Source organism: Podarcis cretensis (genome assembly GCF_951804945.1).
Source record: "Podarcis cretensis genome assembly, chromosome: 7".
Lineage (NCBI taxonomy): Eukaryota > Metazoa > Chordata > Lepidosauria > Squamata > Lacertidae > Podarcis > Podarcis cretensis.
The window spans coordinates 78,275,244-78,301,238 of NC_137176.1; the positions used below are offsets into that span (position 1 = coordinate 78,275,244).

The following is a 25,995-nucleotide window of genomic DNA, read 5'->3' on the forward strand; positions in this document are numbered from 1 at the left end:
TCAATAACTGATCACTTCTGCTTGGTTCCATAACAGCTGGTTTTACTTTTAACAAATATAACAACACTGCAGCCATGTTTGCCTAGGAATTTTGACCCTTTTTGACAACTGGATGTGTGCAGGGGTATGCAAAAGACTATTCCTTTAGGTTTATGAATATAGGTGGACATAAATAACTAAGACTCTCCTGGTACTTTAGAAAATCAGGCCTGCAATCCTAACCCCATTTACCTGGTAGTAAGCTCCACTATATTCCATGTGACTTACTTCTGAGTAGAGATGGTTTGGATTGCACTCTAACCAATTTATTATGACGTAATAAAGTCCATTTTATCGGATGCACAGGTATATAAACACATTGGTGCAAAAAGCTAAAAGCTGGAATCAAATGAAAAATGTACTGCCTGTTAAATGTGTGCAGAATAAGACCACTGACCCTTTACAACAGCAGGATTGGTAGACTAATACATGTTTACCCTTCTGGAAAGAGATGGGCGTGCTTGTTTATATGTGTTCTCAAGTGTTTCCTAAGTTCATAATTTATTTCTACTAATCTACTTTACGAGTGCAAGATCTTATGCACTTTATGGACCAGTGCTATGTATGCTTACTTGAAACTGATTTGAATCTACTGAATTTACATGCTGTCCTTGCATTCTGGAAAATGTAAGGCAGAAAAGCAAGGTGGGCCAGGAATGGCAATGCTAGCAACCGGAATGAGAGTCTGCATTTGCTTGTCTGTACACTCTGCAATTCAAACAATATAAAGGGTGGGGGGGAGCTGTTTTAAAAGAAAATGAGGTCCTCTTCCGTAAGGGAAGCCACTAGCTTTCTGATTCACACACTGAGCATTTCAGACCACCTTCCACGTCTGTCATCAGGAATTATGTTTCTGGAGTACTAACAACAACAATGAAAAATGTCCAAGTTTCGATATGATCTGCACAAACCCAAAGGCCTTGAACTTGTTTCTCTCCTCCTTTTGGATGAATGCTTTAATGTCGCTGCCGGCCATGCGCTTGCACATTCCTGCGAAATCGCTTAACAAGCTTGAGCTTCTGATTTTTATCAGCTAACTTCACCGATACGTAGACTGATTCTTTTTCTTCTTTTGCAAGAAGTGAGATTTTATTCCACAGGCTATAAAGGTGCTCCACAGAAATAAAGATTCCCTCTCCAGGTTGGTGGCCCTGAAGTCATTCCAATCAATATATTGTTATGTTTGTCCGAGAGTTAGATTTATTTTTATTTTTTCACTTTCTCTAGTTGTATGTGCTTTCTTGTGCAGGAATGATAGTCTTTGCATAACTAAGCTAAATACTTGCTTTAAGGAACTGTTTTGGCCCTTATATGGTCAGTTATCGGCACGGAAATTGTCGGCTCTCGTTTCTTCTCTCTTTCCATTTGAAGAAACAAGCAAACGCTGGGTGGAGATAATCTAGTTATGTAAAGACTTTTCTGCACATTTCTTCTAGACTGTTGTGTTGTAGGTTTCCAGTATATGCACAGAAACACCTGACTTAGTTTGTCTTTCTTTTCCTATCTGTGTTGGACGAGTGACCGGTTCATGGGTTCTGGAAATGTGGTTTGTTTGGTGACGGCTTCTTATCAGTGATGTTGGTCTCTTGTTTCTCTGATAGGAAAAGGACCATAGCTCATGTAGAGTCCCTTACATCTAGAACAGTGGTTCCTGACCTTTTTTTGGCCATGCCCTACCTAAGCATCTCTAAAATCCTGATGCCCCCCCATGACATATAATTCTTATTATTCAAAAAAATGAGCTCCTATTCACATGGAGGAAGCCTAAAGGGTCATTAACTTGGTCTAAACCAGGCTTCCTCAACCTCGCCCCTCCAGATGTTTTTGGCCTACAACTCCCATGATCGCTAGCTAGCAGGACCAGTGGTTAGGGATGATGGGAACTGTAGTCTCAAAACATCTGGAGGACCAAGGTTGAGGAAGCCTGGTCTAAACAAGCTTCCAAATTGCCCCCCTTAAAAAATCAAATCACACCCCCCCCGTAGGGCGTATGCCCCATATTGGGAACCGCGGTTCTGGAGTTAAAAAGATCTCCTCCAATAACAGTACTGGGAAAAACCTTGGCCTGAAGGACAGCTGCCAGTCAGAGTAGAAAATCCTGGGTGAAATGGTCTATTGGGCCAATATTTGGATTATTTGATATATATATGTATATATATATGTATATGTATAATTTGGAATATTTAATGTGATTTGATAGGATTGTTAAAGTGGAAAATTTAATAAAAATGATTTTTATTTTTTAAAAAAGAAATGGTCTATTGGGCCAAGCCCCAGGATTTTTACACCAAACCCAAGATCTCCTTTCTCCCCACCCCCCTTTCAAAAATATTACATTGCTTACAGGGCAGCTTCTGTACATATAAATGACCATATGTGAATATGTGTTGTGGGGTTGCACATTGAGGTTTTTTAAAAAAGGACCTTGCAAAGTCCCTGTGGTACAGTGATCTAACTCAGTAAGAGGCAGACGTGTATTTGTGTATTGTGCGTATATAGTTGCATTGTACATTTACATACATACATATATAGTCCTGTGAAAGAAACGGCTGTTATTTGATCTAAGATGGCATGCACATTGCCCATTTAAAACACAAATCTCGAGATGGAAAGAAGACACAGTCCTTACCAGAGTAGAATGGCAGATTAAATTTATGGACTATGCCAGGCATAGGCAAACTCGGCCCTCCAGATGTTTTGGGACTATAACTCCCACCATCCATGACCACTGGTCCTGTTAGCTAAGGATGATGGGAGTTGTAGTCCCAAAACATCTGGAGGGCCGAGTTTGCCTATGCCTGGACTATGCCGCAATGGCAAAAATGACCGGAAGAATTAGGAATCAGGAAGACCAATTTTTTTAAAATAAGGAATGGGGAAAAGATATAATTTATCTTAAAAATCATTGCAGACCATTAAAATTATTAGTAGGATTGGAATGACGCTTGTAGTTAACTATGATTAACTATGGTTGTAAAGGAGATTTGATAGAATTGGATTAACAGAGAAGATGCAGGAGGAAAAAGGTTAATATAAGGATCCACAAAGGGGAGGAGGAAAGTCCATGAGAATTTGTGGAATTCTCTTTTTGTTTTGGTTGTTTGATGATTGTAAATTTCACAATTTGGAAAATTAAATAAATTTATTTTTTTAAAAAAGATAGAAAAATAACAAAATAATGTACTGTAAACTGTTCATTAGCAAAAATGCTAAACAACAGGACTGGCTTATGGTGGTGCCAGATCAGTGAAAAGTAGTCTCGTTCAGCCAAAAACATGACTGATGCCCCATTGACCCTTTGCATTTAAAGCAGTAACAGTCATGACTTCCCTTAAAGAATTCTGGGAACTGTAGTATGTTATGGATGCTGAGAGTTCTTAGGAGACATCTGTTCCCCCCCTCACAGAGATGCAATCCTGAGAGTTTTCTGCGAAGACAGATATGTTTTCAAACCACTCTGGAAACTGCAGTTTTATGAGGGGAATTGTTGTTGTTGTTTAGTCGTTTAGTCGTGTCCGACTCTTTGTGACCCCAGGGACCAGAGCATGCCAGGCACATCTGTCTTCCACTGCCTCCCACAGTTTGGTCAAACTCATGCTGGTAGCTTCGAGAACACTGTCCAACCATCTCGTCCTCTGTCGTCCCCTTCTCCTTGTGCCCTCCATCTTTCCCAACATCAGGGTCTTTTCCAGGGAGTCTTCTCTTCTTATGAGGTGGCCAAAGTACTGGAGCCTCAGCTTCAGGATCTGTCCTTCCAGTGAGCACTCAGGGCTGATTTCCTGCAGAATGGAGAGGTTTGATCTTCTTGCAGTCCATGGGACTCTCAAGAGTCTCCTCCAGACCATAATTCAAAAGCATCAATTCTTTGTCGATCAGCCTTCTTCATGGTCCAGCTCTCACTTCCATACATCACTACTGGGAAAACCATAGCTTGAACTATACGGACCTTTGTTGGCAAGGTGATGTCTCTGCTTTTTAAGATGCTGTCTAGGTTTGTCATTGCTTTCCTCCCAAGAAGCAGGTGTCTTTTAATTTCGTGACTGCTGGGGTCTCTTAACAATTCCATGCAATTTCAGTGAACTACCATTCCCAGGATTCTTTGGGGGAAGCCATGGCCACTTAAAGTGGCACCATGGTGCTTTAAATACGTGGCCGAAATATGCTTACTTGCCAGGGGGTGGGAACCGAAATGAAATCAGTTAAGGCTACTTTGTAAAGGAGCCTAGAAAAGTTACTAGCCTGAAAACATTTTGCTAGCCTGCTGGAGGCTGACAGATGGAGAGCCACACCCCTCCCACAGTAGCCTTTGACTTTCTATAATGGGTGAAAAGGAAGGGGACTTTCGTCCTCTGGCAGCCCACCTGGTTTCTGTACTGGTCACAGAGGAAGGACAGACCACTGCATCCTTTCACACACATCCCACTCCTTCAATGGGTTAGCATCTTGTTCTCATTCATTCATTCAAAGTCTCTGTATCCCACTCCTCAGCTAGAACATTCCAGAGCAGCTTCCTTATCAGTGAAAACAGTCCCTGCCCTTGGGCTTACTATCTAAAAAGACACCACACAAAAGGGGTGGAGGTGGAAGAAGAGAACAAGTGAATTCAATTCATTGTTGCCTATGGCTACCAGGCAAGTGATTAATTACAAGACTGCGTCTTGTGCAGGGTCTCTTAATTTATATCCAGACAAGTCTCCTTGCTTCTACTTAATTTGAGAGGTCTCTCCCCCCCCCTATACTGTTTTACCTGGCAAATGCAACAACTGTATGCTTTTGCCATTGTCGTTCTTTCTTCTCTGTGGAGAAGAAAGAACGACAACAACAACAACAACAACAACAACTTATTTTATTTATACCCCACCCTGTGGGTGGTTTACAGAATACATAAAACATAATAAGGCACCAAACATTAAAAAGTTCCTGATAATCATTTTTTTTTTTTTGTGCTTGCTCCAAAGGTTTATTTAGGCTGGAATTCTATACCAATTTTATTTGTGAGTAAGCCAAGGCGCACTGAAATGTCTGCTTCTCAGTAGTAAAGGTAAAGGTACCCCTGCCCGTACGGGCCAGTCTTGACAGACTCTGGGGTTGTGCGCCCATCTCACTTAAGAGGCCAGGGGCCAGCGCTGTCCGGAGACACTTCCGGGTCACGTGGCCAGCGTGACATCGCTGCTCTGGCCAGAGCCAGAGCCGCACACAGAAACGCCGTTTACCTTCCTGCTGGTAAGCGGTCCCTATTTATCTACTTGCACCCGGAGGTGCTTTCGAACTGCTAGGTTGGCAGGCGCTGGGACCGAGCAGCGGGAGCGCACCCCGCCGCAGGGATTCGAACCGCCGACCTTTCGATCGGCAAGCCCTAGGCGCTGAGGCTTTAACCCACAGCGCCACCTGCGTCCCGCTTCTCAGTAGGCTTACGCTTAACAGCAGGAGTGAGGAACCTCCTATTTACATGTCAATTTGGCCTGTGAGGCCATTTCTCCCAAAGTCACATCCACCTGTCAATCAGGTAGTGTCACACTAACGGGTGGGTGATGTCAGCTGATGGGCACAGTTCAATTCCTCATTGGCTGAGCTGGCCAGTTATCCACAGGAAACTACTGTGTGTATCCAAAGCAAACGAGTTTAGCCTCCCAGCTTGCAGGGAGGGTTAAATCCTGCTCAGACCCCTGCAGAGAGCAGGATTGAAAACTCTGCTCTCCAGCTGATGAACAGAGAGCTCAGATGGTTCCTATCTCTTCCTCCCCAATGGGTCAACTTTGGCAGGTGGGTGGGACGGCCCATCTATCAATCAGCTGACCTATTTATGATGTCAGATGATCAACAGGATGGGGGGGTCTGTGCTCCCCCTTGCTTAAGAGGGACAAAGTGAATTAATTAGTCAATGTAATTTCATATTTCAATGAACCTCTCTTGGTGCTAGTCATATCTCTTGGTTCATTCTTCTCTGGTTCACCCCATCATTGGAGATCCTGAATCATCTAATCCAACCCCCGCAATGCAGGAAACTTTTGCAGCCCTGAGATTGAGAGTCTCACACTTTGAAAATGAATTCAGTGTTGCCTTTTATAACAGCAGTTGGCTGAGTTTTCTAAAATGTGTCAGAGAACCCCGCAGTTACTTCAATATGAATCTGATACACTAAATTTTCAGCAGGCCACTTATCTCATTGTTGTTATATTTCTCCTCCCCTTCCATCCCTTCACCCCTGCCCCAAAAGAGGTCCACATTTTCAAAGATCTGTGGAGGTGGTTGGTGTGTTTCCTCTTGGCCCAAGGTTGTCTGTTGGTTCATAGAATCATAGAATCATAGAATCATAGAGTTGGAAGAGACCACAAGGGCCATCGAGTCCAACCCCCTGCCAAGCAGGAAACACCATCAGAGCACTCCTGACATATGGTTGTCAAGCCTCTGCTTAAAGACCTCCAAAGAAGGAAGACTACACCACACTCCTTGGCAGCAAATTTCACTGTCAAACAGCTCTTACTGTCAGGAAGTTCTTCCTAATGTTTAGGTGGAATCTTCTTTCTTGTAGTTTGGAACCATTGCTCCGTGTCCGCTTCTCTGGAGCAGCAGAAAACAACCTTTCTCCCTCCTCTATGTGACATCCTTTTATATATTTGAACATGGCTATCATATCACCCCTTAACCTCCTCTTCTCCAGGCTAAACATGCCCAGCTCCCTTAGCCGTTCCTCATAAGGCATCGTTTCCAGGCCTTTGACCATTTTGGTTGCCCTCCTCTGGACACGTTCCAGTTTGTCGGTGTCCTTCTTGAACTGTGGTGCCCAGAACTGGACACAGTACTCCAGGTGAGGTCTGACCAGAGCAGAATACAGTGGCACTATTACTTCCCTTGATCTAGATGCTATACTCCTATTGATGCAGCCCAGAATTGCATTGGCTTTTTTAGCTGCCGCGTCACACTGTTGGCTCATGTCAAGTTTGTGGTCAACCAAGACTCCTAGATCCTTTTCACATGTACTGCTCTCAAGCCAGGTGTCACCCATCTTATATTTGTGCCTCTCATTTTTTTTTGCCCAAGTGCAATACTTTACATTTCTCCCTGTTAAAATTCATCTTGTTTGTTTTGGCTCAGTTCTCTAATCTGTCAAGGTCGTTTTGAAGTGTGATCCTGTCCTCTGGGGTGTTAGCCACCCCTCCCAGTTTGGTGTCATCTGCAAATTTGATCAGGATGCCCTTGAGTCCATCATCCAAGTCGTTGATAAAGATGTTGAATAAGACCGGGCCCAAGACAGAACCCTGTGGCACCCCACTAGTCACTCTTCTCCAGGATGAAGAGGAACCATTGATGAGCACCCTTTTGGCTGATCGGTTGTTACAGCTGATGGATATTTGTGGGTGTGGTGAGCATCTTTTAAGCATGACCAAAATGCAAAGCCATGAGCACATTCCAGAGAAGGTCAGGCATCCTTTTAATCTCACAGATACTGATGTGAATTGATTTGGACAGACCATCTTGGTCCGATTGCAGAGGCTGCCACTAACAACCTCTGTACAACCCAAGATTCTGCAACAGCCAAGTGGAAGGACCCTACCTCTTAGCAGCAACCACAGTCATCAGCATGCTATATAATGATTTGTGCCACTGCTGATCACTAGAATCATAGCATGACCCTGATCAACTGTGCGTAGCACGACCCCCCTCTGGACTCTTGGTCACCCAAGAGAGGGCCGATCCCTCAGTCTTTGCCACTGCAGATTTGAAAGGTGGGGTTATTGGTAAGGAAGGGTCAGGTCATTGCCCCAATGAGTGCAAATTGATGATGCTGTCAGCTCTTGTCAAGCCAGCGTGTAAGTGTGGCAGCATACTAGATGTGGTACCTCGGGTTACATATGCTTCAGGTTACAGACGCTTCAGGTTACAGACTCTGCTAACCCAGAAATACTACCTCGGGTTAAGAACTTTGCTTCAGGATGAGGACAGAAATCGTGCAGTGGCGGCACAGTGGCAGCAGGAGGCCCCATTAGCTAAAGTGGTGCTTCAGGTTAAGAACAGTTTCAGGTTAAGTACGGACCTCTGGAACAAATTAAGTTCTTAACCCGAGGTACCACTGTACTTGTGTTAATCCAATTAATGTACATAATTTTTATGTCGGGGTGGCCAACTCTCAAGAGACTGCGATCTACTCTCAGAGTTAAAAACTGACAGTGATCTACCCCCTTTTTGGGGGGTTCAGGTCAAAGTTGTGGAGATTTTTTTTTAGGAAGGAGGAAGGCCCATTTTGGGGGGTTCGGGTCAAAGTTTTTGAGTTTTTTCAGGGAGGAGGAAAAATGTTGAGCTTGTTTTAGGGGAGCCACAGTTGTTCAGCTTCTTTGGGGGAGTCAATGATCTACCAGTGATCTACCGCAGACGTCCAGTGATCTACCGGTAGATCATGCTCTACCTGTTGGACATGCCTGTTTTATGTAAATCGCCACAAAAAGCCTGAGCAACCTCAGGACTGTGAGCTTCCTTTGAAATGCAAATGGCAGGTCTTAAGAAGTGATCTCTGCTCTGAACCTTGTCTTTTACCCTTTTGTTTTTATGGGCACTTCCACCATTGTTCCACCAGATTCTGAGTAAGCATGGATTGCTCAGGTACTCAGTCTTGTTTATTTGTTTGTATTGAAATGCATATGTATGGCTTACCCAAAGGCTTGGGGTGGTGATAGTAAAGGTAAAGGGACCCCTGACCATTAGGTCCAGTCATGGCTGTCTCTGGGGTTGCGGCGCTCATCTCGCTTTATTGGCCGAGAGAGCCGGCGTACAGCTTCCGGGTCATGTGGCCAGCATGACTAAGCCGCTTCTGGCGAACCAGAGCACCTCACGGAAATGCCGTTTACCTTCCCGCCGGAGCGGTACCTATTTATCTACTTGCACTTTGACGTGTTTTCGAACTGCTAGGTTGGCAGGAGCAGGGACCGAGCAACGGGAGCTCACCCCGTCGTGGGGATTCAAACCGCCGACCTTCTGATCGGCAAGTCCTAGGCTCTGTGGTTTAACCCACAGCGCCATCTGCGTCCCTGTGGTGATAGTAAGACCCCACTATTAGGGCATTTTCACCCTCATCAGCAGAATCACATAGCGCAACTCTTTCTAAACTGTACCACTCAGACTGCAGAAAAGAGATTGTATGTTTCATTGTATGTGCGTGAGAGAGAGAGCAAGGGAGCACCATGTCACGGTAAAGGCAGTTCAAATATGTCTGGAGTGGTAGAGCTCGGAAAAGCTATCTCAGATGTGATTCTGCTGGTCATGTAGCTTGGTTGCTGGGAGCACACCTAACTGAGATGTGACAAAGCTGGCCTATTCTCTGCAATTCCTCTCTGACTCCATTTATCCAGCTCACGTTGCTTGTCTCTGCTTGCCTGAATTGCTCAGTTGCTGTCATGTATATTAAATTCCTTTTGAGGCTATATACAAGACCAGTCACTTCTTACAGTTGCTCAGATGAACTGGGGGAAGTGCGGTTGGGCATTAAACTGGCCTGATGTTTTAATGGTAGGATTTATGTATGCTGTGTGTGTGTGTGTGTGTGTGTGTGTGTGTGTGTACATGTTACTTTTCTGGTTTGCTTTGGGGCTCAGCTTCATTATTTAAAAAAGTTAGCACATACATTAATTATGTGAAGTTGCTCTGAACTGCTGAGATGTTCAGGCACAGAGAAGGAAGCCCAAAAGGTGCCTTCATGTAAGACTTTTGCAGCTCCTGATCAGTTCATGCATGGATGTGCATGGACCACACACCAGACGGAGAAACCTTTTAATACCATTTCAAGCACAACGGGTTCCCATTTCTTTTGCTGACGATGCAGCAACCTCACCAAGTTGAATGGCTGAGATGGGAAGGAGCAATAGGGCATTGCAGTGGAAAGCTTGAGGATATTGTAGGGTTAGGAAATTGGAACTTTTGGTTTGGCAACGATGAGCGAGGCAGGCATAGGGTGAAGGTGGAATTGCTTGGAGGTTTGCCACGTTTAGCAGAGGAAGGCGTGGTACTGGGTAGAGAAGGAGAGTTGCTCATATGCCATCGCACTCCAGGCAATTTGCGAGGCTTGTGCCTTGCTAGTTATTTTGAGCTCCAAGGCAAGTCTGCACAACTTGTCTCTCCTGCCAAACCCAGCGCACCAGCTGCGTATGATGGCTTTCTAGATCTCTGACAACCTACTGTCTCTACAGCCTCAAGCAGCACCCAACCAGAGGTTGTTAAGCTCCTGGTTTGATTGAGTGGATTGCAAATTGTGCAGTGTTTGGCTACAGGCAGATCTGTGATTCTGATATCAGGAATAGATGTATTTGCCGGGGGTGGTGGTGGTATGTGCACTATGGGATGTCTTTTTAAAATGTTGTACCAGCATACAGGATTGCCTACACAGCCACGTCAAATAAATTAACTGCTATGGCTTTTCCACACCTCTCATGGGAATTCTGGCAATTTTAAATAGTCTGGAAATTCTCTGGATCAGAATTTCAGAGGACTAAAATTTGTAGGGTCCATCGGTGGGAAGCCATGTAAGTTGGGCATATTTATGTTTATTTTGTTAAAAATTATTGCCTTAGTCATCTGCAAAGCAGTTACAGAGTAGACTTCTTCTAAGTGACATTCTGCCTAAAACTAAGGGACTTCTAGCACACTTAATTACTGGTAGGCTCGGGAGCACCAGCGAATCATTGTATTCCATGTTGTTAACTTGGTCCACCCACCACCCTTTGAAAATTACAATGCTCCTTTTTCCTGCATGCACTATAAAACATACTCAAAATTCATGCCTTCCCAAGTCTTTCACAATATGACCTTGAGCAATCTCCACCTCCCTACTCTCCAGGAGACCCCCAAAAGCTATAAAGAGCCCATTAGAATGTTCCCTGCACCATAACATAACAAAGAACAGATAATACACACCAAAATAAAGTTTGTGCATCGACTTTGCTTGCTAAACTAGGATGTTTTAACCTCTAACCCCAACGTTTCTTTGTCTTTCCCTGTGGGGACAATAGTTCTTTTTTACATTTATTGTGTAGCTTATGTCTTTGGGAACTGATAATTCACCTTGACGTATTTCAACGTCGTTTTACAAACTAATAGACGCTCATCACGGGACTCTCCTGATAACCCGCATCCTTTGTCTTGTCTGAAAATTGTGTCGTCTCTTGTTTAATTTGAATGTCTGTATGTGCTGTAATCTTAAGTTTTAAACAAAGTGCGGTAAGTCCTTCAGTGCTTATATTTTTGCTTCCCTTTCAGTGGCCCCGCCGTCGAGATTAAGATACACTGTTGTTGCTCATGACAGTGTTCAGATTTCATGGAAAGCCCCTAAAGGGCAGATTGATGGATATAGACTCCTCGTCACTCCAAATGCAGGTAAGGGGAGGGGGGGTGAAATGCTACCTTTCCCCTGTATTGCCAGTTTTCAAGCTGAGCTCCAAAGAACCTGATGAGGGATTTGTCCATTGAAGATGGGACAACAGCAACCCAGCCCAGACCCATTTATTTATTTTTACAAGTCACTGAGCTAAAAACCTAGGCTGGTTCTACACTTGGCATAGCTGAGGCATTGTTCTTTCATTCTAAGCTATTGTCTTGGCAGCAGCAACAAAGCTGCCCTCTCCCCACTTCCTGCTGGATGCTTTGCTCTAAGGAAAACAACAGGCATTGGAGCCTACTCCTAGGGGCTGAGGTCCCTTCGCCTCCCCCCAATAAGTTATGTGGAGGGGCTGGGTCCCCTCAAAGTTGATGGACATTGTCATTCAAATAGTGAGGGTGAGCCCCATCATGTGATCAGTTATGCAGGGCATAATCCCCCTGCCCTATATTTTATTTACTGTACTTTTCCGTGTATAAGACTCCCCCATGTATAAGACGGGTGGACTCAATTTTAAGAAAATGGAGGGAGGTGGCTCAGAGTTGTTGAGCTTTTTTGAGGGGGGGGTATCCAGAGTTGTACAGCTTTTTTTTGGGGGGGGGAATTGCCAGAAATTGCTCACCTGCAGCACCGATGCTGACAATCGCCAGCAGCCGCCAATCCACTGCCCACTTGCCGCAGCAACAGCTGATCACCAATGAACCTTTCCCCTGCAGAAATTCACTAACCCAACTGAGAAAAGCTGTCCGCTGACAATCGCGTGCATCCCAGAACAAAAGCCACCAATCACGGCAGCGACAGCCAATCCACAGCAGTCTTTGCTGCAGAAACCAATCACCAACCCAATTAGAGCAGCAGTAGCCAATCCAAAGCAGCTCTTCTAGCAGCTAACAATCAGCCACCGAATCTCCTGCTCACGGCTGCAGCCAATCACCCTCTCCCCCCCCCATTCACTATCCATTTTTAAGATGAGGTGGGTGGCGCTGTGGGTTAAACCACAGAGCCTAGGACTTGCCGATCAGAAGGTTGGCGGTTCGAATCCCCGCGACGGGGTGAGCTCCCGTTGCTCGGTCCCTGCTCCTGCCCACCTAGCAGTTCGAAAGCACGTCAAAGTGCAAGTAGATCAATAGGTACCGCTCCAGTGGGAAGGTAAACGACATTTCCGTGTGCTGCTCTGGTTCGCCAGAAGCAACTTAGTCATGCTGGCCACATGACCCGGAAGCTGTACGCCAGCTCCCTCGGCCAATAAAGCGAGATGAGTGCCGCAACCCCAGAGTCGGTCATGACTGGACCTAATGGTCAGGGGTCCCTTTACCTTTACCTATAAGATGAGGCATGTTTGTGAACATTATTTTAGAGTAAAAAAACCTTGTCTTATACACAGAAAAGTATGGTAGGTTGGCACCCCTAGTGACAGGGAAATGCTCTGAATAGTATGGGATAGCACACTGAACCCGGGCTCATGGTTTAACTCTGTCCAGGCTAACCACAAGCTGTAACCATGGTTTGGCTTGGCGAGACTTGCAAACCAGGCCTACCCAGGTACCTTGTTCACTCATACAGTCTGCTTGTGCAAAGGCTTTGGGAAATGTTTACAGCTGAAGTTGGAATTACCGTTATGCAAGCCTGCAAGACTCCATTGGCTCAACACTCACAGTATTATTGTAACTGAGGGGGAAATTGCATGTTATACACATCATGCAGCCTGGATTCTTTTAAAATTCAGCAGAAATTCAGCATCATGCCTCTGTTTCTGCTGAGCTCAGAACTGCAGCCTTTAGCAAGCCCTTAAAAAAAAACCCAGAAACAGTTGGCGCTTCCTTACGCACATCTCTGTGTAACTTGTAGTTTGCCCTTGAGGATAGTGTTTGCTGAAGAGATATCATTCTGGCTGTTGCTGCAGAAACTCTAGTTGTAAAGAAATTGAAGAAGTTGTACTTGCTTCTTGCAGTGATCAAAGGTATATTTGGGGGAGAACACCATATATTTGGACTATTCCTCTAAGCCTACTCTTTCGCCTAGTTAGACAATGTTTGCAAAAGGTTAAAGGCTGTTCAGTGAGAGCATGCCTTATGTCTGCAACATGCCTGTTCTGTTCTGAAGAGTTTGACAGTTAACCGTTCTGAACTGCAAACACGGAGCTGCTTAAAACCAAACCGTTAGGGCAAAGGGACAGTGCTTGCAAACCTGAGTGATCAGCTGATTGTCTGGGCTTGCAGAGCTTGGTGCACTGGACTTTCCAGGTGCAACTGATCAGTGATGCCTCAAAGCCCTGCTTTTAACTTCCTCACACCTGATGTCGTATGATACACAAGGCATGGCTTGGCTGAGACAGCCTCATGGGCCAAATGGGGAGGTCTGGCAGGCCTGATTAAGCCTGTGTGTGGGAGACTGCCATTGTCATGTAGCAATTCCAAGGACCAGACATTTCACAACCAACCCCATCAATATGGTCTCAAGCTTCTTGCCATGCTAGCTGTATGAATCGATGCAAACATTTCTCCCACAGTGTTCAGATTGGGACATTGCTTCTGCTGCCTCTGAGGGTATATGGGACTTGTACAGATTTTGACCTAGCTGCCAAAAAGTTTAACCTTCACTCATTTAAATAATAACAATAATAAGTTTTTGAGAGTCACTATCTGGCAACTTTAAGCTTCCCTTTCTAGAATTATGTCCATGCCTAAATAAACTATCATTCTTTGCAATCCAAGCTATGCCAGAGTCTCTGTTCCTTTCTCTTTCATGAGACTTGAACCCTTAGGAGGCTGTAAGGAGCCCTCCCTCTCTAGCCATAGAACTGGTTCCACCAGAATCTTCTACAACAGACAGGTATTGGATGCAGATAAGTCTTCTCTGGAGGTGAAGGCTTGCAAGCCACCCACTTATAGGGATGGAAAGACCTGTCAATTTCATTTCTCTGAGTCTCTCATTCTTTCAAATTTCAGTTCTCCACATTTTGCAGAAATTGCAATTACTTTTTTTTAAAATCCTCATAAAATTCACCAGCATTTTGGTCTGAATTTCTCCTAATAAACACATCGGCTGTATGCAGTTTTGACTAATGTACACATTTTTGCAAGCAGTTTTCATTAATGCGGTGTGTATTTGTTATTCTTCAATAATATCATCATTTTAACGCACTCTTTCCCCATTACATGAATCTTTGTAAACATATTTGGGTTGGGATATTGCACTGCAAAATTTAGATAAGTGCACATTCCACATATAGTTTCAGGAAGTCCACATTTTCTAGATTTGACTTTAAATGTAGCCAAATCAGATTTCTCCACCATTTCCTACTCCCTTATAAACAGACCTTGTCCGTTTGCATTTGGTGATATTAGGGGTGCTGAGTGATGCCCTCTTGCTACATGCCAAGTTCAGCAGGTATGAATTCTCAAAAATAATACACACAGCTCCCACTTTACAAATGTTCACTGTGCAAAAATTCACTCATGCCAACACAAGGAAATTGTAGCCAAACCACTGCAGATTCTGTGGTTGGGAACACATTAGAAATTTCACCATAGGAATCAATGGAACTCATCACCTCATTATGTGAACGGAACTCATCAACTTCCTATGCAAACAGTTGCGTAATGAACGACTTCCAGGAAATGTATTGTGTTCATAAAGCAGGACCTGCATGAACAGCTTCATAATGTGGGTCAGGCAACCATGCTTGAGTGATGCCTTAGGAATGTTTCTTCTTGACATGCTAGTTTTCTACAAGCAACACTTTTTATTTGGGGTTTATATCCAGGCATAGGGACGTGGGTGGCGCTGTGGGTTAAACCACAGAGCCTAGGACTTTCCGATCAGAACGTCGGCGGTTCGAATCCCCGCGGCGGGGTGAGCTCCCGTTGCTCGGTCCCTGCTCCTGCCAACCTAGCAGTTCGAAAGCACGTCAAAGTGCAAGTAGATAAATAGGTACCACTCCAGCGGGAAGGTAAACGGCGTTTCTGTGCGCTGCTCTGGTTTGCCAGAAGTGGCTTAGTCATGCTGGCCACATGACCCGGAAGCTGTACGCCAGCTCCCTCGGCCAATAAAGTGAGATGAGCACCGCAACCCCAGAGTCGGTCACGACTGGACCTAATGGTCAGGGGTCCCTTTAGTTTTATCCAGCCATACAGACTCCATCCCTTTTGTTTTGTAGTGTAAACATTTCAACTGTAGTGCTTCACGTTATGGAAAGGGATCCCAGATTGCTCAAGGCTCTGTAACTTTGCTGCCTATGATTGCAAAGGATTAACGAGTAATTTCCCAGTGAGGAGACAGGTAGAAACACGATTTAAAGTTTAAACTTATGCCAAGGATGTATCGTATTGTGTTGAAGAATATATGAATGCATAGAGCTACTTATTTATGTATCTCCATATCCAAGCTGGAATCTAAAGAGGCTTTAATAACACTTTAGGATTTTGGAGGGGTTTGGGTGGGGTGCGGGTAATGGAATGCAGAGTGCCTTTTTCCTTGGAAAGTTACACAAAAAAAGTTCTGGAACAAATGGGACCGTTCTGATTTGTTATAAGACAGCTTTGCATGTTTATATAGTTTAACTGTGGATTTATGTTGCCTTTATGAAACAGGAACATTGCATGCACATACAAAAATGTGGATCTCTGTGCTATTTTTGTTTTTAAATTAAAAATGCAACTCTGGTCTTTTTTTTTTTTTTTCCTTTCCGGCAGGTGGAAAAACCAACGAGCTCACTCTTCAAAACAATGCAAACAAAGCAATTATTCAAGGCCTTATCCCCGATCAGGGCTATACGGTTCAGATTGTGGCTCTTGCTGGGGATCAGGAAAGCAAAGCGGCTCAAGGCCAGTTCCGAAGTATGTTTTCTCTCCCGTTATCTACGTTTCTCACAGGGCTTTGCAAGAAGCTGGTTTTTGAGATGAGCATTTGAAATGTGTTTTGCAATGTGGAATGTGTGCTTTCTTGCCTGTCATCACACCGCAGAGTCTTGGAATCAAGGATCCAAAGTCGAAAAGAAAAGCCCCCAAGGATGGTCAGACACGGGGAGCCAGATTCAACTAAACAGTAGTGTTAGCAGGAGCCACTGCAATGGGTCCTGCTAGTGTAACTGGAGCTTACCCACCAATTCCAACACAACCCGCAAATCAGCTTGGTGGAAGGGCAAGAGAACCTCCAGAACAGTGCGTAGCAGGAAAAGTGGGGAGTTCATTCCATCTGGCTTCTGATTATGGAATGATTGTAATAGTGTGACATTGATTTGCACCCTCTGAGCTCTTCCCTGGGCAATGCAGCCATACTTTATCTCATACTTAGAGAACTCCAGCTTCTCCAGTTCCAGCTCATAGCTCCGTGGCAGAACACATGCTTTGCATGCTGCAAGTTCAATCCCTTACACCATAAGAAATGAGGATGGGGAAAGAGATAGTTTAAAATACTAACTAATAAGTGGCAGGGAAAACCCCTGCATAAGACTCTGGAGAACCACTACCTTTGGGCAAGGGCCTTAGCTCAGCGGTAGAGCATCTGCTTTGCATGCAGAAGGTTGCAGGTTCAATTCCCAGTATCTTCAGGTAGGGCTGCCCCAGTATGGGCCTCTGGAAGGCTGCTGCCAGTCAGTGTAGACCATACTAAGCTAAATGGACCAACAGCCCAAACTGGCATATGGCAGATGCTGCTTTTCTTATGTGACATTCACAGTACAGTGATACCTTGGTTTTCGAACATAATTTGTTCTGGAAGACTGTTTGAGTTCTGAAACATTTGAAAACCAAAAACTCAATAGCCAACAGCTAGGGTGCAGGATCTTGCCCTCAGCAGAAGCTACTTGGTCATGTTCGACTTTCAAGGCATGTTCGAAAACCAAAGCATTTACTTCTGGGTTTACGGCGTTTGAAAACTGAAATGTTCGTCAGTGGAGACGCTCGAAAACTGAGGGACCACTGTACATAATATGGAGTCCTAAGGTACCTGTCTGAGTTCTCCCAACTCCAGACACTGATCTTAAAAACCTTTGAGCTGGAGCATATACTAGGGTTGCCATATTCCCAAAAGTGGAAAATCCGGACAAAGTTGTTGAGCCTTTATAATTTTATTTTATTAGGTTGAAGTTGTTGAGCTTTTTCAGATTTTTTTAAAGGATTTAACAACAACAACAAAAAATCACCCCCCTTGACAATTCTGCAAAAATATTCCTGGACGCCATTTTCCTTCCCAATTCCTGGGTGTTTCCAGGAAAACCCAGACGAATGGCAGCCCTAGCATATACCCTCTAGGTGCAGAGCCCAGTATGGATCAGTGGACTTCTCCCGTCAGATGTAAACCAGAGTACAGGTGGGATCCAGTACGTGTGGTGTGTGCATTTGCTCAGAGATTTTGGTAGCCTGCAACATCCCTGGCAAACTCACAGAGCAGGCTCTCCATTGCTACAACCGAGTGGTGTGACTTGGACGCTTATCTGGTATGCAATCAGATCTTCCCTTCCGTGTCTCTGCCTCTTGAGGCCACTGCTCTCTCTAGCTCATTTCCATGCCCATTGGTGCTGTTGGTCCAGAACTGTAGCTAGGTGATCTTGCGCCCTTGGCAGAACCATTCAGATTATGCCCCCTAGCCACAGACAAATTAGCTCTTCTTTCCGTCTCTCCTCCAACCCCCCCCCCCCCAATTCAATCCACCCTCTATTTAAAACCATTTCTTATCAGGCATTAATCAATATTTATATTTATGAACATATTTTTAGCCAATTTTGTGCGCCCCAATTGCCTGTGCCCCTGGCAGGAGCCCACCTCACCTCCCCAGCTATGGCCCTGGGTGGGTCACTGGCAGTGACCCCTAAAATATATGAGTCTGGACCCAGAAGGAAATCGTGCATCCATTGGCAGAGGCCTGATATCTGTTGATGAAGAGAAGCTGGGCCAAGCTCTCTCAGAGCCATTTCTCAGCATAACTGGCTGTATTATTTGATATAACACCCCGATGCAAGAAACCCGCCAAGCCACATGCTGCTTTAAAGTTAAAGAGCAAACTGTTGAATGGTTGATCCAGGCTCTGAGCTGTGGTTGTTTTCAGAGTTGCTTAATTCCACCGGAAAGATTGACAGTGTGATTTAGAATGCAAAGGCTGACAGTATATTCCAAAGCTTGGCTTTGGTCTGTGTTTATTGGCTGCAGCGAGACGTCCGCATGGAAGCATAATGGCTTGTCTGAATGAAATCAGACATCTTGTGCCTCTCGGAACCCGCCTTAAATGTGGATGTGCTGTAAATGGATAAGAGTTCTGCGGGCACTTTAAAGACTGACATGTTTGCCATTTGCAAAACAACAACAAACCTCTGGTTACATGAAACATATTCAATAAACACACAAGACGTTACCTGCTGTACCTTTGAATAAATAAGGTATATTATTCATTGTATCAAATTGTAGATTTCAACAGAAGTAGCTCATAAAGCATTACCTAGAGTTTGTACTCCTGATGAAGCCCAGGAGGGCGAAACAAGGCTAATATCCCGGAAATCCTTGTCTTAGACTCTGTGAAAGGATTCTGTGGAACTGTAACAACCTTTCATGTGGATTGTTGGACTCTATGAACAGACAGATGGACCTTATGCATGAACTGATTAGAGAATGAACTGATCCACTGGGTCTTCTGCTTTTTTCATTGAACTTTATGAGCTACTTCTGTTGAAATCTACAATTTGATACAATGAATAGTATACCTTATTTATTCAAAAGTACAGCCGGTTACGTCTTGTGTGTTTATTGACATGTTTGCCATGTCATAAGCTTTTGCAGACAACTGTTATCTTGAGTTGCAGGTAAATATGTACAGTGGTGCCCCGCAAGACGAATGCCTCACAAAACGAAAAACTAGCTAGACGAAAGGGTTTTCCATTTTTCGAGGCGCTTCGCAAAACGAATTTCCCTATGGGCTTGCTTCGCAAGACGAAAACGTCTTGCGAGTCTTGCGAGTTTTTCCCCTTCCCCCCCTTTTTCTAAGCTGCTAAGCCACTAATAGCCGCTAAGCCGCTAATAGCTGTTAAGCCACTAAGCCGCTAATAGCTGCTAATAGCGCTAAGCCGCTAAGCCGCTAATGGCCGTGCTTTGCAAGACGAAAAAACCGCTAGACGAAGAGACTCGTGGAACGAATTATTTTCGTCTTGCGAGGCACCACTGTACACATGGTTGGCATTGGGAGGAGGTGGGAAACAGCGAAGTCAAAGGGAAATGAAATGCTAAAACGTAGATGCCGTGATAAGTGTCTTATTAACAGTGGTAATTCACAAAAAATAAATAAACACAATTGTGTCGACAACACAGGTGCACCAACATCGGTAAGCCAATTAACACATGCAGCACGATGAAGAATGCATTACAGTGGTGCCCCGCAAGACGAACGCCTCGCAAGACGGAAAACCCGCTAGACGAAAGGGTTTTCCGTTTTGGAGGCGCTTCGCAAAACGAATTTCCCTATGGGCTTGCTTCGCAAGACAAAATGTCTTGCAAGTTCCTGCGGGTTTTCTCCCCCTTTTTCCCCCTTTTCCTAACCGCTAAGCCGCTTATCAGCTGATCCGCTTACGAAGAGCCTCACGGAACGGATTAATTTCGTCTTGCGAGGCACTACTGTACCTTGTGAAACGCCCCAATATCTTTTGATGAATTGCAGTATATAAATCTAAAAAATAAAATAATTTCCCCACCAACCCCCACCCCAAGAGTAGATATACTTGAAAATCAGGATAACAGGTCATACATCTGTTAAAGTAGACTGCAGTCCACAAAAACTTAATAATTTGTTAGTCTTTAAGGTGCCCTGTGACTGCTTTTGCTTCAAGAGACAAGCAGCAACTCTCTGAGAAATGTAGTAGATAGCTAATATTTCTTAAGACCACTGAGATTCATCCTTATTTTAGCGGCTGATTCACATAATATTATTGTTACTATTCTTTTCCATTTCATTTCTATACTGCTTTATATTTTTTAAGAACAAAATCTCAAAGCAGTTTACAAGCTGCATTAAAACACTGAAAGAAAACAATCCAGAATAAAACCTTTACTGAAGAAAGCATACATTCAAAGCAACAGAACTAACAGGAAACTAAAAGATTTCCAAATAAAACATTACAAAGCTACGGAATACATATCAAATGCAGCAAAGTTAACAATTTTTGCTACCTTAAACATTTCAAAAGAAAACATTACTAAATGCATATTTAAAGCAGCCTAAGAAACAAGAGAATAAAATAATGTGTGAACAAACTGGAGTTTTACAAACTTGTGTTTGCAAATTAAGTGTATTGTGTATATCCTCACTTTGTACCCAAGGTTTGGTTGTGATGCCTTTAAGAGTGTCTTTTCGCTAGCAAGCCATAATATGTGAAAAGGCCCAAAGGAAGGATGAAAAATATAAAAGGGGAAATGTATAACTGACAGATCAGTAGCATGACTGAAAGAGCGCCATGAGCAGAACATGATTTTTTAATAAGATGCAGCCACCTCCTCCCCAACAAATGCTTTTAATAGATGGCTTTTATTAAGTCGGTTATAATAGAGGCATGGTCTTGCTGCAGTAAGACTATATTTACCGGTAGTTTTCCACATTTTAGGAAGACTGTACAAACTGGAGAGGATTCAGGGGAGACTGACGACAATGGGTGTTGGTTTTTTCTTTAAAAGAATTCAGAGATATAAGAAGCATCTGAAAGGGTTGTTTCTAGTCTAATGAAGAACAGAAAAGGGTAACATTAAAATAGTTCGGCAGAAATGCCAAGAACCATTTTTCTTCATTACAGCTTGGAAAAAAGGCAAGACTTTCATTAACACTGTATTCACTATTAGCCAATAGTTAAGGGGTTGGTTTAGGTTTATAAAGCCTTTTAGGGTTTAGACGCGGGTGGCACTATGGGTTAAACCACAGAGCCTAGGACTTGCTGATCAGAAGGTCGGTGGTTTGAATCCCCGCAACGGGGTGAGCTCCCGTGGCTCGGTCCCTCCTCCTGCCAACCTAGCAGTTCAAAAGCAAGTAGATAAATAGGTACCGTTCCCGTGCGCTGCTCTGGTTCACCAGAAGCGGCTTAGTCATGCTGGACACATGACCCAGAAGCTGTATGCCGGCTCCCTTGGCCAATAAAGCGAGATGAGCGCCGCAACCCCAGAGTCGGCCACGACTGGACCAAGTGGTCAGGGGTCCCTTTACCTTTACTATGGACCCAAAAAGGAGTCTAAACATTTTAATATATGTAATAGGCATATGTTGGCGACAACAGAATTCTAAATTAGAGCATGGGAGAAATGGAACGCAGACTGCCTCATGTAGCACAACATGGTAATGTCATCTAAAGAAGCCCATTTAATCACTGGGATGCAGGGTTTGTTATGCTTGGGTGTCCCTGTTTTAACTCTGTCCACCTTTGCAGTTAAAGATATTGAGAAGAAGAAGGAGACCTCAGGAAAACCCAAGGTGAAGCCTGCCACCCCAACGAAGGATATTGAAAGTACACAACTTCCAGAAGTAGAAGGTCAGAGTTTGTGGGGAAGGAATGTAACATGGCAATGTTTTCTGTGTTTTCTAAAACAGGCCACATAGTAATATACACGGTGGGTATTGTTGCAAGTCAACATTTCGTTTTGTTCTTTCTCAACCATTACTCACGTCGGCGACTTCTTAAATACATCGTTAATTATTATGAGAACAAAATGCTACACATCAGTAACGATATTGTATTTTGGTTCAGTTTCAGTGCTCTGCACACCTGTTAAAGCAGCAAATTTAGGAGTGGTGTTTGTAAAAGTAGAGCTGTTCTGCAAGTCTACATTCCAATCTGAGCATGGTCCACCAGATGTGGAGTTGGGAAGTTTCCTTCAAATTGTGGAAAGAACCAAAATCCTTCCCCATCCATAGACTTGGCCAAGTAAGGTTAGGATGTTGAGTTGTCCATTAAGATAAAAACCAACAGGAATGTGTCCTTGGAAAACAGCAAGCTTAACCCCATGCCAGTCCACATAAGCCTTGAGCAAGGGAGCACTTTTGTTGTGAGAATGATGTCATTTTCTGATTAACAAACTAGGTTTGCCAAGGGTAATGGTATCTTTGTGTGCCAGTGTAGAGTACGTTTATAATGAGACATGCTTTGTGCTTAAATAGCTTCTGGGAGCAAATCAGGTATTTTTTCATGCTATTATAGAATTCAAAACACCTTTTTAAAAAATAGCATTCCAAAGTAATTAGACCCCATTACCAGTAATTTGCAAAGATTAAGCACACGCAAGAGCCTAAGATTTCCAACCTCAAGACTTCTGAAATCCTCTGTCTTTTCAGGTTTGTATGCTTGTGGGGGAAATTTTGTCCTTATCTCTTTTATTCCATCCTGGAGAGAGTCTGGCTTATTTTGGGGTTACCAGTAAAAAATACTTTGCTTTTGAGCAGTATTGGTCATACTAAAGTGTCAAGTAAGTATCTTAAATGCAGAAAGAATACATAGAGAGATGTGTCCAGAATCCATGCCAGAGACTTACTAAGAATTCACTACCTAGAGATATGTCCGTCGTCCATTATTTTAGATGGATTCAGGAAGTAATCCAAACTGAAGATCCCCAGGGATGAGCTGATTTTGGAATAGGTTGACTGAGCTGTCTCAGCCATAGATACTGGGATTTCATGACATATCTTTAGGCACCAGGTGAAAACATTCCTCTATATTCAGGCCTTTGGCTGATTAACCAATATATGACCTTTGTGTTTCTGGGAGGGGAATAGATTTTGCTTTATAATGTATTATTTGTTCTCATTTTGTATTTCTATGTTGTGAATGACCCTGTGATCTTGGGATGAAGACCGGTATACAAATAATAATAATAATAATAATAATAATAATAATAATAATAATGTTGGCTCAGCTGGAAGTAGCTCTGCTCCTGAACTGAGTTTTGAATACAGGTGAGTTACACTGGCATCACCTTGCCAACAAAGGTCTGTATAGTTAAAGCTATGGCTTTCCCGGTAGTGATGTATGGAAGTGAGAGCTGGGCCATAACGAAGGCTGATCGCCGAAGAATTGATGCTTTTGAATTATGGTGCTGGAGGAGACTCTTGAGAGTCCCATGGACTGCAAGAAGATCAAACCTCTCCATTCTTAAGGAAATCAGCCCTGAGTGCTCACTGGAAGGACAGATCCTGAAGCTGAGGCTCCAATACTTTGGCCACCTCGTGAGAAGTCCGAAGACTCCCTGGAAAAGCCCCTGGTGTTGGGAAAGATAGAGGGCACAAGGAGAAGGGGATGACAGAGGACGAGATGGTTGGACAGTGTTCTCGAAGCTATCAGCATGAGTTTGACCAAACTTTGGGAGGCAGTGGAAGACAGAAGTGCCTGGCGTGCTCTGGTCCATGGGGTCACGAAGAGTCGGACACGACTAAATGACTAAACGACAACACCAACACACTGGTATAGTTTAGCTCAGCGTATATCAGGCTGGCTTCCTGTAGTTTGGATTGCTCCATTGGACTAGTCCGAAGCACGCTTACTTGGCAGTAAGCTCCATTGACCCCAGTGGAATGGTGCTTTCAAGTATACATGCATAGCACTGCTCTCTAGGAGCAGGGTTACACAGATTCATGGCGAATTGATCCGTCAGTGGCAACATGCTATAATGGCAAAGTGAAACCTCCCTTTTACAGAGTTGGTATCACTTTGAATGAATACTACATGCTGGGGCCAAAGGGAGGAAAGCAATCACCTTTATTTAGTCATTATTTGGAATGTAAAAGGTGAAAGATTTATACGAGCTAAAGAGAAACCAGAGTATACGCCACCCTTCAGAATGAGTGTAGCCTGGTTGATTTATGAATGAAAACATGAAATGCAGAATAGGTTACATAATTGTTCAGCCTTAGAAAGCTCAGAGGCCTTTTTTTGTAGCTGCTATTGGAAAGCTAATGATGAACGTTGACCTGGACAGGTGAGCCCAGTTCTGATGTCCGGAAAGGCAAATGGTTTCTTTACTAATGACTGATGGGAGCTCCCTGGAAATGTAACCACGGTTTATAGAGTGTTCAGTCATCAAAAGCGTCTCTGTTCTTCTGGTTTCTATCCTCAACTTTCCCTGGCCAGGCACTTAGCTTCTCTTCACGCTTGCAGAGTTTTAAGCTCAATGGCTCATTAATCCACTCAAGTCATTTTGCTCTCTTCAAACAAGAGAGTGATTCCTTTGGTCGCTTTCCTGAGCTTCCCTGCGTTGAAAAATCTTTTCTGTGCAAGATGAAAGGGACAGTGGGTTCTTTCTGCTCTCACCGTTCCTGAGTACACGTGGCATGAAACTCTTAAATGCCTTTGGTGCCTCTCCAAAAAAGCCTTTTGTGTTGCCTTGTGTCTGGTTGTCTTGTCATGGTTCTCCAACTACGTTGCTCCAGTTATTTCGGTGGAACAAGACTTCTTGGCAGACAGCCGCAGGGGCTCTTTCATTTAGAGCATCACTTTCATTTAGAAGTTGTACAAGTTCCAATTTTTTTAAAAAAAGACATATAAATATGGTTTTTTTTTGGGGGGGGGGGACGACTTGACTATCAGTGCGAGACTTAGTTATATTCTTTAGGCCAAGGGATAATAATTCTGTTTAAAGGACTTGCCCCTGATACTATGATGCAGGCACAAAATAGACTTCTCTGTATGGAAAAGAAATCAACACATGTCAGTGTATTTATGGCTGTTTCTTTTCCACACACAAGCTGTGGAAAAAGCAGTGTGATGGAGAACAGCGATGGGGACCCTGTGGTCTTCCAGATGTTGCTCTGCTGTTGTTGGATTTCAACGGTATCTTGAAGGCTTCAGGTTTGCCATCGCTGGAACAGAGACTAGGGACAGGCACACCCAACATTTGCAGTGTGAAAGTATTCTCACATGTTTATTCATATGTCTGGTCCTTTGGTGAGTTGGGGACCTCACCTGCATGTGAAGATAGGCTCCGCCGGATTGAGTGAATGAAACCAATGGTGGATTTAATGGTCAAAAAGGCAGTTTCTGAATGTGCCCTAGAGGGAAGTAAGGGGCAGAAGGGGCTTGCCCAGCTGGGAAGGGAGCCCATCTAGGAAAAGGAAAAGTCTGATGCTAAACCTGCTGCTTTGATTGAATTGTGCCTTGAGATCATTTTTGACAGAATAGTAATAATAATATTTTATTATTTATACTCTGCCCTCCCAAGCAACAAACACCTTAGCAACCCTCCCTCCACTCCTTTACACAGTTAGTTTTAGAAAGAAGCTCCCATCTATGCCAACATGAGCTTTCCTCCCTGAAGGGGAGGGGAAATATTTTATTGGGATTCTAGCTAGAGACAGAGTCCCTTTGTGCAGCCATTCCAGTAACAACTTTTCTCTGTGTGTATTGTGTACACACACACACACACATTTGTAATTGATTAAAGAAATACCAGAGATATAGCTGAATGTAGTGCAGTCAAACCTTAGTTCTTGAACAGTTTGGTTGCCAAACAAATTGGCTCCCGAATGCCAAAAACCTGGAAGTAAGTGTTCCGATTTTGAATGTTTTTCGGAAGCCGAATGTCCGACGCAGCTTCTGCTTGAGTGAAGTCCTGCAGTCAATCGCAAGCCACGCCTTGGTTTTT

The 25,995-nt window shown here is 43.9% G+C and overlaps 1 protein-coding gene across 5 annotated transcripts in view; it reads left to right on the forward strand.

The window, feature by feature from the left end:
* COL14A1 (collagen type XIV alpha 1 chain) overlaps window positions 1-25,995 on the forward strand; it is a 138,201-nt gene that overhangs the window by 6,871 nt on the left and 105,335 nt on the right. For 4 of the 5 annotated variants that reach the window (XM_079984087.1, XM_079984088.1, XM_079984085.1 and 1 more), the window contains exons 3-5: window positions 11,284-11,400; window positions 16,096-16,239; window positions 21,795-21,896. The exons of the other annotated variant lie outside the window; for it this stretch is intronic. In XM_079984087.1, coding sequence (XP_079840213.1) covers window positions 11,284-11,400; window positions 16,096-16,239; window positions 21,795-21,896 — 363 coding nt within the window. The remainder of the gene's footprint in view (window positions 1-11,283; window positions 11,401-16,095; window positions 16,240-21,794; window positions 21,897-25,995) is intronic. 5 annotated transcript variants of the gene reach the window in all.